Genomic DNA, 15590 nt, shown 5'->3' with positions numbered 1-15590 from the left:
GAGAGGGTCCAGAGGAGGGCCACTCGTATGATCAAGGGACAGCAGGGTAGGTCCTATGAGGAAAGGTTGCGGGACCTGAACCTGTTCAGCCTTCAAAAGAGAAGGCTGAGGGGGGATCTTGTGGCCTGTTATAAACTGGTTAGGGGGGATCAGCAGGCGCTGGGGGAGTCCCTGTTCCCCCGAGCGCTGCAAGGTGTGACCAGGAACAACGGTCACAAGCTGGCGGAGGGAAGGTTTAAGTTGGACATCAGGAGGTGCTACTTCATGGTCAGGGTGGCTAGGGTCTGGAACCAGCTTCCAAGTGAGGTGGTGCAGGCTCCCACCCTGGGGGTTTTTAAGAGGAGGTTGGATGACCACCTTACTGGGGTCGTTTGACCCCAGTACTCTTTCCTGCCATGGCAGGGGGTCAGACTAGATGATCTGCTCAGGTCCCGTCCGACCCTAGAAACTATGAAACTATGAAACTATGAAATACACGTACTATCCTGCTGCGGGGTAAAAAACTCTACAGCAGCACACATGTGGATGCTGCCCCAGCTGTTTGGGACACAAGAGGGCTTCAGTGTGGGGCCTGCCTGCCAGCTAGCCCTGCACTAAAGCATCCTCATGCCCCAGCTATCCTCTCCACAGCATGCTGATCTGGGGGGGCAGGGGAGTAGCCCTAGGCTGGCAGGCTGAGCCCCAGGCCCTCCTGCCAACCACCCCTGCTCCAGCCTGGCTCAATGTGTTGTGATCCCAGACATATGTACAAATGGCAATAAACTCTGGAATTTATTGCTTTTGCGCCCATGTTCAAATGGCACACCTAGGAGCAATGAACTCCAGACTTTATTGCTTGGCATTAATTGCACGTGTAGGTGTGCCCACTGACAACTACTTTTTAGATTTGGCAGTTGGCCATATTTTAGTCTATTTAATATGTGCTGTATTGATATTGTGTAGAGCAATTTTTTAAGGAAAATGTTATGTGCTACGAAGACAAATGCCTTAAGGAATCAATTTGCAACAAGACTAAGTTATTCTACTATATGTATTATCGTTCAGTAAAAGTCTACCAGGTGGGTGATGGTAAGTTATTTGACATTTCAACATTTTTCCGACTAAGCACTGCTTGTTGTTTCTCACTGTTTAATTAAAACACATTCTAGTTTTATTGGTTTGGCATGATCCGATACCAGTTTTCTTAATTAGTGACTTCTTCCAAATGCACCACAAGAAACCTATAACCCTAATGATGACACATTTACATTGTTGTGGTATATGAGTCATGTTAGTATGTGCTTGTTCTTTTTTTCCCCCCAATGGATAAAAGTAGCACACAGGGTTTATGAAAGGATTTGTTTTTACAAAGCATCTGACACAGTCACAATAGTTATATGTGGTAGTAAAAGCAACCTGCCTTGCAGTTTCATTATACTTCACAGATTTTTAATGTAACTATGCTGTGACTGTTTAATTCCACTGCTCTGAGTGTCAGAATGATATTCTCAGAAGGCTCCTGCTTGCTGAAACATTTTGAATAACAGCTAGAATAAATATGTAGTGATTAGGTGGATATGAATACCTTCTAAAGAATTTTTTTACTCTATTAGAAGACAAAAATATATGGTGATAGTAATAAAAAAAATAAGAGTGACATGCAATGGTTGCATGAAAATAATTTAGATTTAGTGAATTTCCTCCGTACTGTACCATCAGGGGCAAGAGTCTTCCTCACCTATCTACCTTTAGAATGGACATATGGGGTGCTGACAGATGTGAAAAAAAACAAGCATATAGCGCTTTACTGGAGGAGGAATCATGTCAGTTTGACCCAGCTCTCCAGCATCTGTATAGGAGGCATAAGACCCGGAGAGGGAAGAAATACATCCTGACTCTAGTGGATTTTGCAACTCGGTACCCGGAGGCAGTTGCTTTGACCTCCACCGAGGCACCTGTGGTTGCTGATGCCCTAATCAAGATCTTTCAGCTGGGTTTTCCCTCTGAGATCCTGACTGACAGGGCTGGGAACTTCCTGGCGGAAGTGATGAAGTGCCTGTGGGAGTGCTGTGGGGTGAAACACCTCAAGACCACAGCCTACCACCCTCAGACAAATGGGCTTACAGAAAGGTTCAATGGGACCTTGAAAGGGATGCTAAAGGCCTATGTGGACTCTAACCCCAATGACTGGGATGAGAAACTTCCGCTTTTGCTCTTTGCCTACCAGGAGGTGCCCCAGGAGTCCATGGGGTTCTCGCCATTCGAGTCGATGTTCGGAAGGTGAGTAAGGGGGCCTCTCGGTTTGGTGAGAAAAGGAGTGGAAAGGAAAAATCTCTTCCACTAGACCTCCGTGGTAGAATATGTGCTCAGCTTTCATCGGAAACTAACTGACATGATGAAGGCGGCATGAGACTCCCTGGCCCAGTCCCAGGTGAGGCTGCAGCTGGAGTACTGCATCCAGTTTTGGGCTCCACAATTCAAAAAGGATGTGGAGAAGCTCAAGAGAGTCCAGAGAAGAGCCACCCGTATGATCAGAGGTCAGGAAAACAGACCTTATGATGAGAGGCTGAGAGCCATGGGACTCTGCTGCCTGGAAAAGCACAGGCTCAGGGGTGATGGTGGCCACCTCTAAGTTTATCAGGGGTGCCCACCAGGATCTGGGGGAGCAATTGTTCACCAGAGCGCCCCAAGGGATGACAGAGTTGAACGGTCACAAACTCCGCCGCAACCGATTCAGGCTGGACTTAAGAAAGAACTTCTTCACTGTCCAAGCCCCCAAGGTCTGGAACAGATGGCCACCGGAGGCGGTTCAAGCACCCACTTTGAACGCCTTCAAGAAACATTTGGATGCTTATCTTGCTGGGATCCTATGATCCCTGCTGACCTCCTGCCCCTGGGGCAGGGGGCTAGACTCAATGATCCTCTGGGGTCCCTTCCAGCCTGAATGTCTATGAAATCTATGAATCTATGAAATTGCGTGCTTCACCAGGGCTTTGTGGTGCTTTTATCTAATAGCTGAAGCATATGAGCTATACAGAGGCTGGGCAAGCCAAGTCAAATTGATATGATTTCTCTTCTGGGCACATGCTGTGCTTGGTGCAGGGGTGTACCAAGATGAAAGTAAAGCACTGGTTTTTACCTCCTAAACAGTTTTCAGGAAATTTGCCAAGAGTAAAGACTCTTGGTAAAATCTGTGCCTCACTGGGTGCATTTACACATGCAATTAATGGGAGCATCTACACAAGATGTTTATCATGCAGTTGACAAATTAACTGTGTGGTAAATGTCTCAGCATCTATACATGCACCCCTATTAGGGCACACAAAAATAATAAAATCCACAGAAGGGTAGTGCTTTTTCATGCACAGTAGCATGGCTGGGGCACAAGGGTGTTTCAGTGGTGGGGCTGCCTGCCAGCTGCACCCTTGTCTCCCAGCCAGTCCCTCCACAGCATGTTGAGCCCAGTCAGAGCAGCCTTGGGCTGGCAGGATGACATGCTGTGCATTAATAAACTCCGGAGTTAATTACTCTGGAGTAATTTGCTTCTGGGTATAACTTCAAACAGTGCACCCAGGAGCAAAGAACTCCGGAGCAATAAGCTCCTAAGTTTACTCATATGCACTAATTGCATATGTAGATGTGCCCAGTGTGACTGAATAAACCAGAACAAATTGTTCCACAGTTAACTACTTCTGGTCACAGTATCTAAATGTGTAGCCAGGACAGCAGCAAATTAAGCTGGGAAGAAGCAGTTTAGGCCAGGGCTGCTCTTGCCCTGCTTTGCCTCCCTGCAGCAGTCAGGGGAGTTCCAGACTCCAGCCACAGCTGCCAACTTTACTATCTCTTACATATGATAACAAATATACATATGTATTTCTAATTCTTACTTCTATTGGTTACTACTTAACTCATCTACATCATAACATCAGGTGATACGCTCTTTATTATAATTTTTTACACTTCTTATGTTAATTCTTAGTGACTTAAATACATTATTCATCTATATATGTTGCTGTCCTTAGTGGGTTAAAAGGTCAAGACTTGCAGGTTGCTACGTGCAATTTTTATCATTGCAGTTAACAAGTTGTCATAGTAGTATTTTCATCTTAGGGTTAGATAGCGGTCACCAGAATGTCAATCGCTGACTTATCAACCTCCTTGAAGCATTCTGGGAGTTTTAGTGCGTTGTTCATTATGCTAGGCCTTGCTTAGCATAAGCACTATCTTACAACGAGACATTTATTTTTGAGATCATTAGGCAACTCTATAGTAAATATTTCATGTAGACGTGCCCATCAAGTCAGTAAGTCTTGCCATTGCTAAGATGTTATCTCCCTTTTCTGCACATCTAAATTCCATGGCACTTTGAAAACCCCTGGTGCTAATGGTCCTCTGCTGCTTGTAGCCAATCTGTGTTGGCCAACATCTCATAAAATAATGCTAATTTGTATCTTCACTGTGGGATGAGAAAGATGGATTCACAGATAATGTAATCCCATGCTCCACTGTCTTAAAAAAACAAAGTGGTTATATGTGCCTGAGGTCCAGTCAAAACTTAGACAGTTTCACCATCATTATCTTTATCAAAGCTGTGATTTTTTTGCTAATGTAGTTATTTTAGTAAAACACCTAATGTATACAAGTGGGCAATTTTACACTTGCTCTGGGTGTGGCAATTGCCATGCTGGAATTCCAGTGTGTTGGAGCAGCCTCCACACTAGTGTATAGGTGCCCAGTTATACTAGCAGTATGTGCTTTAAATTAGTACATTATATTTTTATCATTGAATTGGAATAAGCTATACTGGTTTAACCACTTATATAATGACATCTAGACTAAGGCTGATGCTTTAAGTCTTTTAGCATAATTAAAATAGTGTAGCTTTTAAATGAATTCAAAGCTTGATTCTGTCAGGTTACGTAAAAATGACTTAGAAATACGTAATCGTCTACCCTTTTTCGGGTTGTCAACACCGGAGCCCTATGTATGATGACACTTTAATGTCAACATTAACTATTTAATTGCTGTTGACTTAGCAAAAAGGAGGGGAAACAGGGATAGGAAGATGAATATTGAGAGGAAGAAAAAAGAACTAGCAAAGGAATCACATATAAAGGAAGAAAGGAAAAATAAAGAGCAGAAGTAGTAGTTATCTTGATTTTTCCACCAAGACAAAGTCAAGGATGGCTTCTCATATGGTTTAGATCTATGTGGACCTGAAGCTGTCATTAAAGATGAGTAATCATTGTTCCATTTTGGCATATGACCAGGTGTCATTTCTAACCTTTCCTAATAATGCATAGGAAACCTCTGTGTAATTTGTTTATGTATTTTATAAATAACTTACCTTTAATGATAGTCATCATTGTCCAGGAACTTACAGGATGTATTTTTATTTATCTGTAACTACTTGTGTTTGGGAATATATTTATGTTCTGGGAACTAACTAGTTTTATAATTCATATATCAACATTTTAAAAAACTGTAGTGACAAACTGTACAACATCTATTTTATACAGTTTACCAATATAAGCTACTAATGTACTTACATGCACTTTTGATAAAAATGAATCCATCTACAGTACAATACAGGTATAAAATAAAACTTGTTTTTGAAACTATAATTGGCCTGGACTTTTCTGTTATATGCACTGGCTTTGTTAAAAAAGCCCACAGTTATATCCAGGTTTATACAAAGGACATTTTCTAAAATGATCTCTAAAATTCAGGAGCTCAATCTGAGAAACCTTGGGCTTGATTGTCAGAGCTCAGAAGCACCAGCAACTTAAGATGATTTCTACTGAAGTTAACTCTTCAACAAAATCAGACCCAAGGTCTCTCTAGTTAGCTTCATAAAACTGAGACATGCAAAATTAGTCTATTTTTTAATCTTTCAGCCACTCACTACATCACTTACATCAGAGTTACTGATGTTTCATATCCAGCTTTATACTAAGGTAACTTAATGGTGGTGTTACTTCTGGTTTGCACTACTTAGAATGGTTGGAGCCTGTAAGATACATGCCTAGACAATACATATAAACCCTAATAGAACCAAGTTTATGTTGCTGTGACATACAACACTTTTATTGGCTATATTTTAAATATTTCTTAAATACCTGTAGGATTTCTTAATTTCTTCATGTGTTGCCCCTTTCTCCACAGCCAGAATTTGATACAATGCTTCTCCTGATGTTGACAAAGCACGTTGCCTTTGTTCAGTCATCTTAGCTGTGCATTACCAAGATTGCTGATATAGAACAGCAAAATATAGCAGCTTAGGATTCCAGACATAGACATAATATTCTAATGCTAATTTTAATCAGTTAAATTATCATATCAGTAAATAATATTGAAATAAAACCTCTGAAATAATTACAATCCCTTTGTCCTCCAAAAGGACACAAAGTAATGAGGGCACGTTCACACGAGCATGCACATTCATCTTCCACTGTCTCAAAGCCTTTTGAGATGCCTCAAGAGGCACGTGCAGGAACGAAAAAATGTTTCCCATGATGTGGGACAAAATTAGACCCCTGGATATCTAGAGGTCAAAAACGAAACGAAACGAAACAAAACAAAACAAAAACTGCAGGGGAAAAAAGCGGGGCAGGGCATGGTCCCAGACCATGCCCTGAGGCAACTGGAGGCTCAGTTCTCCATAGAGATGTTCTGGTAGCCAGCTAGAGTGTCTCTGTGGCTGCCCCTTGCCCTGGTGCTGAAGCTCATTTGTGAGCTGGGGGTCCTCCCAAGGCTCCAACTGCAACAATTCTGCTGCATGGAGCCTGGCCATCAGCTGCAGAACAGCTCCGTGTGGCCTGGCTCTGCCTTTCAGCAGTATGAGCTGCCGGAGTGTGTGCTGCACCCATTTTTTTTCCATGGGATTTTTTGACCCCTGGATATCCAGGGATTTTATTGCTATTGGCACATGTGTCCAGGATCACAACACACTGAGCAGGTTGGAGCAGTCCTTGCTGGCAGGGGGCCCCCAAGAGTCAGCCTGCCAGCCTAGGGCTGCTCTCCCCTGGATTCAAATGCTGCAGAGGGGCTGGCTGGGGCATAAGAGTGCTTCAGCACAGGGATAGCTATCAGGCAGCCTCCACATTGAAGCATCCTCATGTTCCAGCCAGCTGGGGTAGTGTATTTACAAGCATTATCCTGCTGCAGAGAAAACTAGTTTACTCCAGCCTAACAGGGGCACATGTGTAGATGCCAAGATGTTTACAGCACAGCTAATTAGTTTACTGCATACTAAATATCTCATGGAGACGTGCCCATTGAATATAACAACAATATTCTCATTGACTTCAGGGGATGAAGCCTGCTATTTTAATGTCCTTATTACCTTTTATTTTCTGCTTTCTCATTCAGGTCCTAGAAAACTAATTTTTACCTTATGCTAAGTCATGTTTCCTTCAGAGGGATACTAACTTTATAGCAAGTTATAGTACTATAGTTAGTAACTATAACTATAGTTATAGTAGCTCCTTTAGGGCTACTTTCTGGCCAATTTTTCCTTTCTGAATGCAAAGCTACTGGATCGAAAACAAAGAATTAAGGCCAACGTACTATTTTGTAGAACTATCTGCTGTGTTATATTCTTATGCTTCCAAAAGTTTGAAATTAATTAGGATCCCATCTTGAGATGTCATGGAGGTGGCTTGCAATGTAACAATACTGGGAGACCATAATGAGATTGGGATAAAATTTTGCCATTTGTATGACTAAAGCATAGGCTGGTGGATACAGTACCAGATCTATCAGCCATTCCCTCATTCTTCTTGTGTCGAGAGTGGGCAACCACAGAATGATTCCAAGGGAGTCCTTATGATCTCTCTGGAATATTTTTATGCTAGATACCAATACTTAGATTAGGTTTTAAAGAAGAGATGTACCTCTGACAATAAAAAGTCTAAATATGAATAAAAGATTTCTGGGAACCAAAAGATTGAGTAGCGTGTCAAATGAGACTACATTACACTCTTCTCACAGATGAGCTAGAAACACTATCCTGCCCATTATTCATGTATTATTTACAAGACCACATGTTGGTTCTGAGTCAGCTGTGTAATAAATTAAAGCCTCAGTTATAAAATAAAAGCAAGCAAGCTGCTAAAAAAAACAAATACCTTGCTAGTTAAAAGGACAGACTTGTTTAGACATGTGTACACTCCACTGATTTTAGCAGAAGCTTTATGTTTTTGTTAGTAAAATGTTATCTACATTAAATAATTTTCTTTTCTTTACCTATTCAAACAAATATTTGCCTGACTTAAGGTCTTATGATTTGGTGAAAGTCAGTCATTCACCCAGGTGAAATAAGTATCAGAATGCAAAACTATTCAGTAAATGAAACTGACCTATTTTTGTTAAAAATTAAGAATTAATTTATTTCAGGCCACATAAATATTTATTTGCAATCTCCATTACAGGGTTACTAATTAAGAATTATATGTCTGTAACATGTTTAACATGATACTAACATGGGGACTCATCCTGTTCATACTGGAATCAATGGGAGCAGGATCTGGCTCCTTGACATTTTTATACCTCTTGTAACCAGATAATACTAAGCAACAGTCTGAAGATACTGAAGCAGGCTGCAACTTAAAAATTCTGTTACCCAATGCTGATTACATGGCAACATCATGGATGCAAAGGCCAAAAAGTAAAATTATGATGGATTTTATTGTAACAGCCAGCAATATGACATGTTTTATACTTTCTTACAAAGCACTTTTCAACACGTTCTTGATTCACTAGATTTTCAAAAAGCTATGCAAGATTCAAGGCACTGACAAATTTAACTTTTTACTACCAGAACACCCATCAGTTGTAGTTAATGGGAGTTTTGCCTACTTACTCCTCATTATCCTTTAAAAATGTGAATTGAATGATAAAAGGTGTAGACTGATTAAAAATAACTTAATCCTGTTTTTAAAGAAGGGGTTTTTTTATTGACAAAGAAAAAGATCAGAACAGTTCCCTTTTCAGTACTGGATCTTACTTCTGATGGCTAATATTAATTATAATACTAGTATTAAACTTTTTTTTTGCAGTAGAGCAAGAAAGGAGTGCATGGTTTATTACCACAAAACCTGAGAAAACATTTAAAAACACAAGTCAAATTCTAGTAAAGAATTACATAGCTCTATCATACTTATAACAACTTTACTTTTGTTTTACCGTATTCTTAACTCATTCAGATTTGTGTCAAACTATTTATGATAAAAATAAAGTCTCATGACTCTAAGAACATACCTTTTTCTAAAACTGCTGGAACAGAATCTTTTTACGTAGTCCTTTATGTGAACTCACAACATAATCAGTTCAATGCCTTGACAGTTCTTATAGTAATAATTTCTTAACTCAAAAGCAAAGAAAAGAAGAACCAAGAGAAGAAAGTGTTTGCATACCTGAAGCACTGTTTCACAGGAAAAGGCTGCTGCTTTTCATCCTTCACATTCAGGGTTAAACAGGTCAGTGGAGTCTGATTACCTTGTTTTGTTAGTCTAGTATCCACTTGGTTATCTCTTTGGAAGACCTATGAAAGAATGAATAAAACATTAATGAATATAAAGGTTGCTATTACAGGACAGCCAATGACACCAAATAGTATGCCTACACACATGTTTAAGTATGTTTTTACTCCTTTCTCTACTGTGCCCAGTTTGAATAGATGTCTTAAATTTGTTGTACTTTCATCAGAATGTTTTTTCACATGCCTGAAGACTTTACAGCCTTAAGATTCACTTTACTGATGTTACCTGTTGTATAGCTTAACAATACAATGAGTGCATCTATGTGAGCTGCTAACTGCGCAGTAGCCTAATAACACTGTGCAGTAGCATATAGGGCAAAAACTGTGCTAATACACTACTGCAGTAGTATTAGGCTATGCGCCGTTAGCATCACTAAAAAGCTGTGCATCAGTGCTACTTCACAGTAGCACCAGTTACTGCTCGTTGATTTAGTACTTGGTTGTGCAAAAACTAAACTTAATGTGCAGTAACTGCAGCGCAATAATGGATGTGTAGATGCACCCAATGTCTTCCAAAATAAAAGCCCTTGGATGACCTTCTTTAGGAAACTCCTTGAGTCCCTTGTTAAAATTTCACAACTAAACCAAAAAAAGAGTTGGAGTTACCTCTTGATTTCTGATGGAGCTTATCTCTTTTTTTGCCCCAAATAATTTATTTCCTGGGGTGTTTTCAAAAAAACTTCGAAGAACCACTAGTCAGCCTTTGGAATGGAGTGGCCTGTGCCACATGTCAGGTACTATATGTAACAGACTGCTATATATACTCCAGTGTGCTGGTAGTGATGGATCACTTTACCAGATACGCTCAGGCCTTCCCCACCCACGACCAAACTGCTCATACGGTTGCTGAAGTACTTTGGGAGAAGTACTTTTCAGTGTTTGGGTTACTGGCTCGGATTCACTCTGACCAGGGAAGGGACTTTGAAAGCAAGCTACTGCGAGAAGTACTGACCATTGCAAGAATACAAAAGTCCCGGACCACCCCATACCATCCTCAAGGGGACCCTCTGTCATGGGATGGGGTCCTGAAGGATGGCCGTGATCTCCCCCAGGCCCCTTTATCATGCCAAATTGGCCCAATGGGCACCCTCTGTTCTCTCCTGCCACGTCTTTGATGGAATGATTAATAGGGAGGCTGCCTTTAAGTCCTCTTGGACATGATTTTGACCGATTCTCTGGACCCTGTGGGTTCCCGGACCCCAGATGCATCCTGCTTCAAAGTAGATGTCATGATGGGTGTTTTAGGGCACCCTAGCCTTATGGGCTATGAGTGGCTCCAACCACCCCTTTACCACGCCCCAAGCCTCGCATATGGTACCAACATTGTCTGGTCTGGGCCTTGTTGTAATTTGGCCCCCTTGTCCTCCCTGGGCTCTCCACAGCCCTGTCTCGCTCTGCACCTCACTGGTGCTGGGGTCAGTGCACCCCAAATGCCACGCCCTCTCTGGCACTGGTGCACCCCAAATGCCGCACCCTCTCTGGTGCTGGGGTCTCCCCGCTGCCTCGGGCCCACAATGAGGCCTCCTCCTTCCCCTAATAGCCTTACCCAAACCACGGGTCTTATACAACAGCAAACAAAACACAGGCTATAACATAAATTCAAGCCGTGCGGCTATAACATCATTCAAGCCACACTGGGGGTGCTCTGTCCCTTAACAGTTTCAGAAGCTGTATCTGCAGTCAGGCCTCTCCCCTTTGCTCACTCTGGGAGAGCTCCTTCCCCCTTGGCTGCTGGCAGGGAACTGCCTTCCTGGCCTCAGCCCTGGGGTTTATATATGAGCCAGGCGCTGCCCGTTGCGGTCAGCTGACCGCTGACAGGTGTGGGCCACTAGCTCGTTCTGGCTGCTTTGGTAACCAGCAGCTGGGGCTTCCAACTCACTTCCCCTAACCGTTTCAGCTCTTTAAAGGAGCAGGGCACCCTAGTGCCCTGCGACACCCTCAGCCAGAATGTTTTAATTGTACACTGTTAAACATGTTGGGAACACTGTCTCAGGAGCAAAAAGCATCACGGAGCCAGCATATAGCTTACTTGGTTCACACTTACAATTCTACAAAGAATGATGCCACTGGGGTCAGTCCATACCTCCTCATGTTTGGGAGAGAGCATTGGTTGCCCATAGACTTGTGCTTTGGGGTGGAAAAGGCTTTTGGGAGCCATGTTCCCATGGGCAATATGCCCAGCAACTGCGCGACTGATTATGGCAGGTGTACAGGTTGGCTATGGAGATGGCACGAAAGAACCAGCAGTGGCACAACTGACTCTATGATGTCTGTGTCCGAGAACAGGGGTTGCAAGCGGGAGACAGAGTTCTTCTCCAAAATGTGGGCTTGATGGGGAAACACAAGATTGCGGATCGATGGAGAGCAGAGCACTTTATTGTGATCTGGCAACGTGGGAACCTACCTGTCTATGAAATTTCCCAAGAGTGGGATGGGAAGAGCACAGACAGTGCACAGTAATATGCTGCTGCCTGTGGGAGAGCTGGTGGAGAGCCCTCCAGTTGACAGGGGGCCCCAACCTCCAGAGAGTCAGCGACCCTCGCTGAGGAAGAGGTTCCAGCTGGACTCGGGTACTTCCTGGGATGTAAATGAACCAAACACTGAGGATGAATACGAGCATCCCCTGGAATTTGTTCCGAGTGCCAGTTACGAGAAGGGGAAGGAGCTCGACATGGGGCTCTACCGCTGGCTTCCCCTGAGGGAGCTGGGGAAGGTGAGCCCACTGTGGACTTTGAGGAGGAGCAGGAAGTTTCCCCCTCTTCTGTCGTAGCTGAGATGGCAGATACACCCACCACCGAGGTGGAACCAGAGTCAGGGTGCCACCGTGACACAGACTGCATCCCTTGCCCGCAGCAATACAGATGGCCTGTGCGAAAATTCACGTACAATCTTCCAGGTGTCCCTGGGGAGGCAACCATTTCTGTCCCGTGGAAACAGTAAAGTTTTTATACACATCTTACCCTGCCATTACTGGGGAAGGTAATGGGTCTAGGCCGGGGAGGATGTAACAGACTGCCAACGTGGGCTCACCAGATAGGCTTGAGATCCTTACCCTGAGCTAGAACCAGTGTAAGTGAACTCTGAGCGACCCCAAGGGTGAAGCAGGGGAGCCCTGCCCTGTGGAAAAGGAGAAGTCAGTCGAAAGAAGGGGTTTTCAATCCCCTTATTCGCATGGAAGGAGGATGGCCGGGGTTGGGGGCCCGCCACCCTGAGCCCTGGTTGGCCAGTTTGTAAGCCAGGGTGGAACTGCCGGAAGGGATAAAAGCAGCAGCCGAACTAGCACGGGGAGCTGCTGACAGTGACTCTGGGGAATGACGCAGGAGGCCTAAGGAGACCTGGGGTGAGCAGACCCAGCAGAGGGAGCAGAGAGACCCCCCTGGAGAGCCTCAAAGGCCCTGGGAGAAGAAGGCAGTGGCAGTTGGCCATGCCTCCAGCCCTGCAGCAGAGAGGGAGCAGTGGCCAGGGCTTGGAGCAGACAGCTGGTGCCCCAAGACCCCATCACAGTGTGCTGGACGTGCCAGGCATCCCAGAGGCTAGGGGTGGCAGTTGGCCCCCCCTCCACTGCGGAGAAGAAGCAGCGGCCAGGAGCGCAGGGGGCATCCTTATCCGGAGCAGGGAGTTGGGCCAGTGAGTTGAGGAAACCCCTCACCTTCCCTGGGGAAGCGGGACAGCAGCAGGCAAGGCACTGGGATCCTGAGGAGCAGCAGAGCACCCAGACAAGGGTCCCTGGGAGCTCAGGGCGCAGGCCGGTGCTCGGAGTGGGATTGGTGAGCTGCGAGGTGTGTGGGGTGCACGGCCTGTCATCTGGAGCAGGGGGTTGGAGCAACGACCCCTGGGAGCTGCCTGTGCTGCTGACCCTCTGCCACTGACTGCCTCAGAGGGGACTCAGTCCTGTCCCTTATTCTGCAGCTGACTGTCATTGGATGGAGTCCCTGAACTTTGTGCTTGGGTCATGTTCATTGCTGCAGAAACCTACTCTGTTACTTGTTGCTTGCCTTTTTGGTTGCCATGGAGGGTCACCCTTCAGCCTTTTTGGGGGGTTGGGGTTTGATACAATTTGATTGCTGCAGACCAGAAGAGCTTAACCTGTTGCAGTCTGTCGCTTATTGAGAAGCCCACTGAAGCTGCTGGGAGTGAGCACCTTGCTTCCTTGTGGTAGCATCTCAGCAGTAGCTGAAAGCTGCCAGTTACCCTACCTGTGGTTCTTGAGTCAAGGGTTGACTAATGCATTCTGGTTTGTTTTGTGATTCTGGTTATGCCATTTAAGTTCACTTGTAAATAACCTTTCCTATTATTCTTGTTTTGTAAATAAAGTATAAATAGTTAAATCAGTTAAGTGTTAGACCTTCTTGGGAACATGGGCTGGTCTGTGGGGAGCAGGGGCTGACTAGAAAGTAAATTGGTGCTGGCCAGAAACCTTGCCCCACTCTCACCACACCATCCCTGATATTGGGCAGGGGTGGCAACTATTGGGCCACTGGGTTACATATAAATAAAAATTTCCTAGAGGACCATACTCTTGAACCCTATAAAAAGTCTTTTTTTGTCATTCCATTTTAAATTATGTCATTTGATCTATGTGTTTTGCAAAAGAGACTGTAGCCCTGCAAAAACATCTATGGAGTGTCAAGGCCAGGAAAGTTAACACAGGCAAAGCTCTAGCTGCCTACATTCAGTTGCAGGAATGGAGCTACAATCATATTTCAGGACCAGACAATTAATGTTTATGTGCCTAGTAACAGTGCCTCCCTGCTTGATTATAGTTATGAAAAAATATTTTCATTTAAAAGAAGAACCAATAATGTTAGAAGAGATCAAAAGGTTACATGTTTTACTTCTTTCAACAATAGGAAAGTTATAGTTCTTAAATTCGCCTTGTACTTACCTCTATTCTTGTTCTTCAAATATTACCTCAAAATTTACCCTGTTATGGAAGATTAAGAAAAGCGTTGGTATGAAAACTTTTTTTTTGAAAACTTAGCCACAAATAGTGTTACTATTTCTGTCATATAGTATAAACCAATAGTAGAAACCAGTATAAGCATAGTAGAAACCTATTTACCTATCTGATTGCTCTGATTTTAAACTTTCACTTGGTTTGATCTTTTATGAAGAAAATAATTATTGTATAATGAATATATTTTCAAAAGAAAAGTGGAAGGAAAAAAAGAAGGAAGAAAAAAAGAAGTAATAAGAAAAATAGTGTAATAGTTAGCTGTTGCCCATGTCAGAGTAACAGGCCTATCATATAAATAACTTGCCAGAAATCTCTAAAATTCTGTGAGTCCCACATACATTTTATTGCCATTACAATTTGATCTTTTATTCAGCAGGACTTATTATTTCATGTGACATTAGCTCCCTCTGCTGTTATAAACTATATTCACTTTGTAATCCTTTTCAGTTGGTTTTCTTAATATCATTGTATTTTATTCTTTGAAGGAATTTTTATTATTTGAAATAGAAAAAAACTGCTCTTAAATATACTAAGTCCTAAAAACTTAAAAAGCCTCTACCAGGTGAATTCTTACATAGGTTTAAAAACTAAGTTTTAAAGGGGACGTCTACATGAGACGCTTAATGTGCAGAAGACTAATTCTACTGCATGTTAGTGTGGCTGGCAAAAACCTTGTTAATACGCTAATGCACAGTAGATAGAGTCTAATGCACATTAACATCATGTAAAAGGCATACATCTGCACTAATGTGTAGCAGCACTGATTATGGTGCATTATGTTTAGCACCTGTTATTACAGGTGCTAAACTTAATGTGGCATAATTATGGAACATTAATTAACATGTAGATGCAGCCAAATAAGTGCTTATCTTGGTTCATATACAGATAGGCTATTCAGCAAAAACCATAGTCCAAGGCTGCAGAGCAAAGAGTCTGAGCTCAAATTTTTATATCCAGTTACCTGACTTAACCTTAAAAACTTGCTAAATAGGGCTAGAGAGAGTTAGATAGCCATGTTAGTCTGAAGTCAGGCAGAAGGCAGGGCAGGGTGACACCTTAGAAGCTAATTCATTCAGGTAGCCATAGGCTTTCATTGACCCCAGCTTTCTTTGT

General features: G+C 43.1%; 1 protein-coding gene across 1 annotated transcript in view; it reads right to left on the bottom strand.

Annotated features, from left to right (window-relative positions):
• Nucleotides 1–14586, bottom strand: part of DNAJC5B (DnaJ heat shock protein family (Hsp40) member C5 beta) — a 46476-nt gene extending 31890 nt beyond the window's left edge. Inside the window, exons 1-3 of the mRNA XM_019527743.1 lie at nucleotides 14406–14586; nucleotides 9396–9523; nucleotides 6099–6229 (exon numbers count right to left, since the gene is read on the bottom strand). Coding sequence (XP_019383288.1) covers nucleotides 6099–6205 — 107 coding nt within the window. The 5' untranslated portion in view covers nucleotides 6206–6229; nucleotides 9396–9523; nucleotides 14406–14586. The remainder of the gene's footprint in view (nucleotides 1–6098; nucleotides 6230–9395; nucleotides 9524–14405) is intronic.
• Nucleotides 14587–15590: the final 1004 nt, after the last annotated feature.

The sequence above is a fragment of the Gavialis gangeticus genome, unplaced genomic scaffold, assembly GCF_001723915.1.
Source record: "Gavialis gangeticus isolate Ggan-Ray unplaced genomic scaffold, GavGan_comp1, whole genome shotgun sequence".
Lineage (NCBI taxonomy): Eukaryota > Metazoa > Chordata > Crocodylia > Gavialidae > Gavialis > Gavialis gangeticus.
This window is presented reverse-complemented; position numbering and strand designations above follow the sequence as displayed.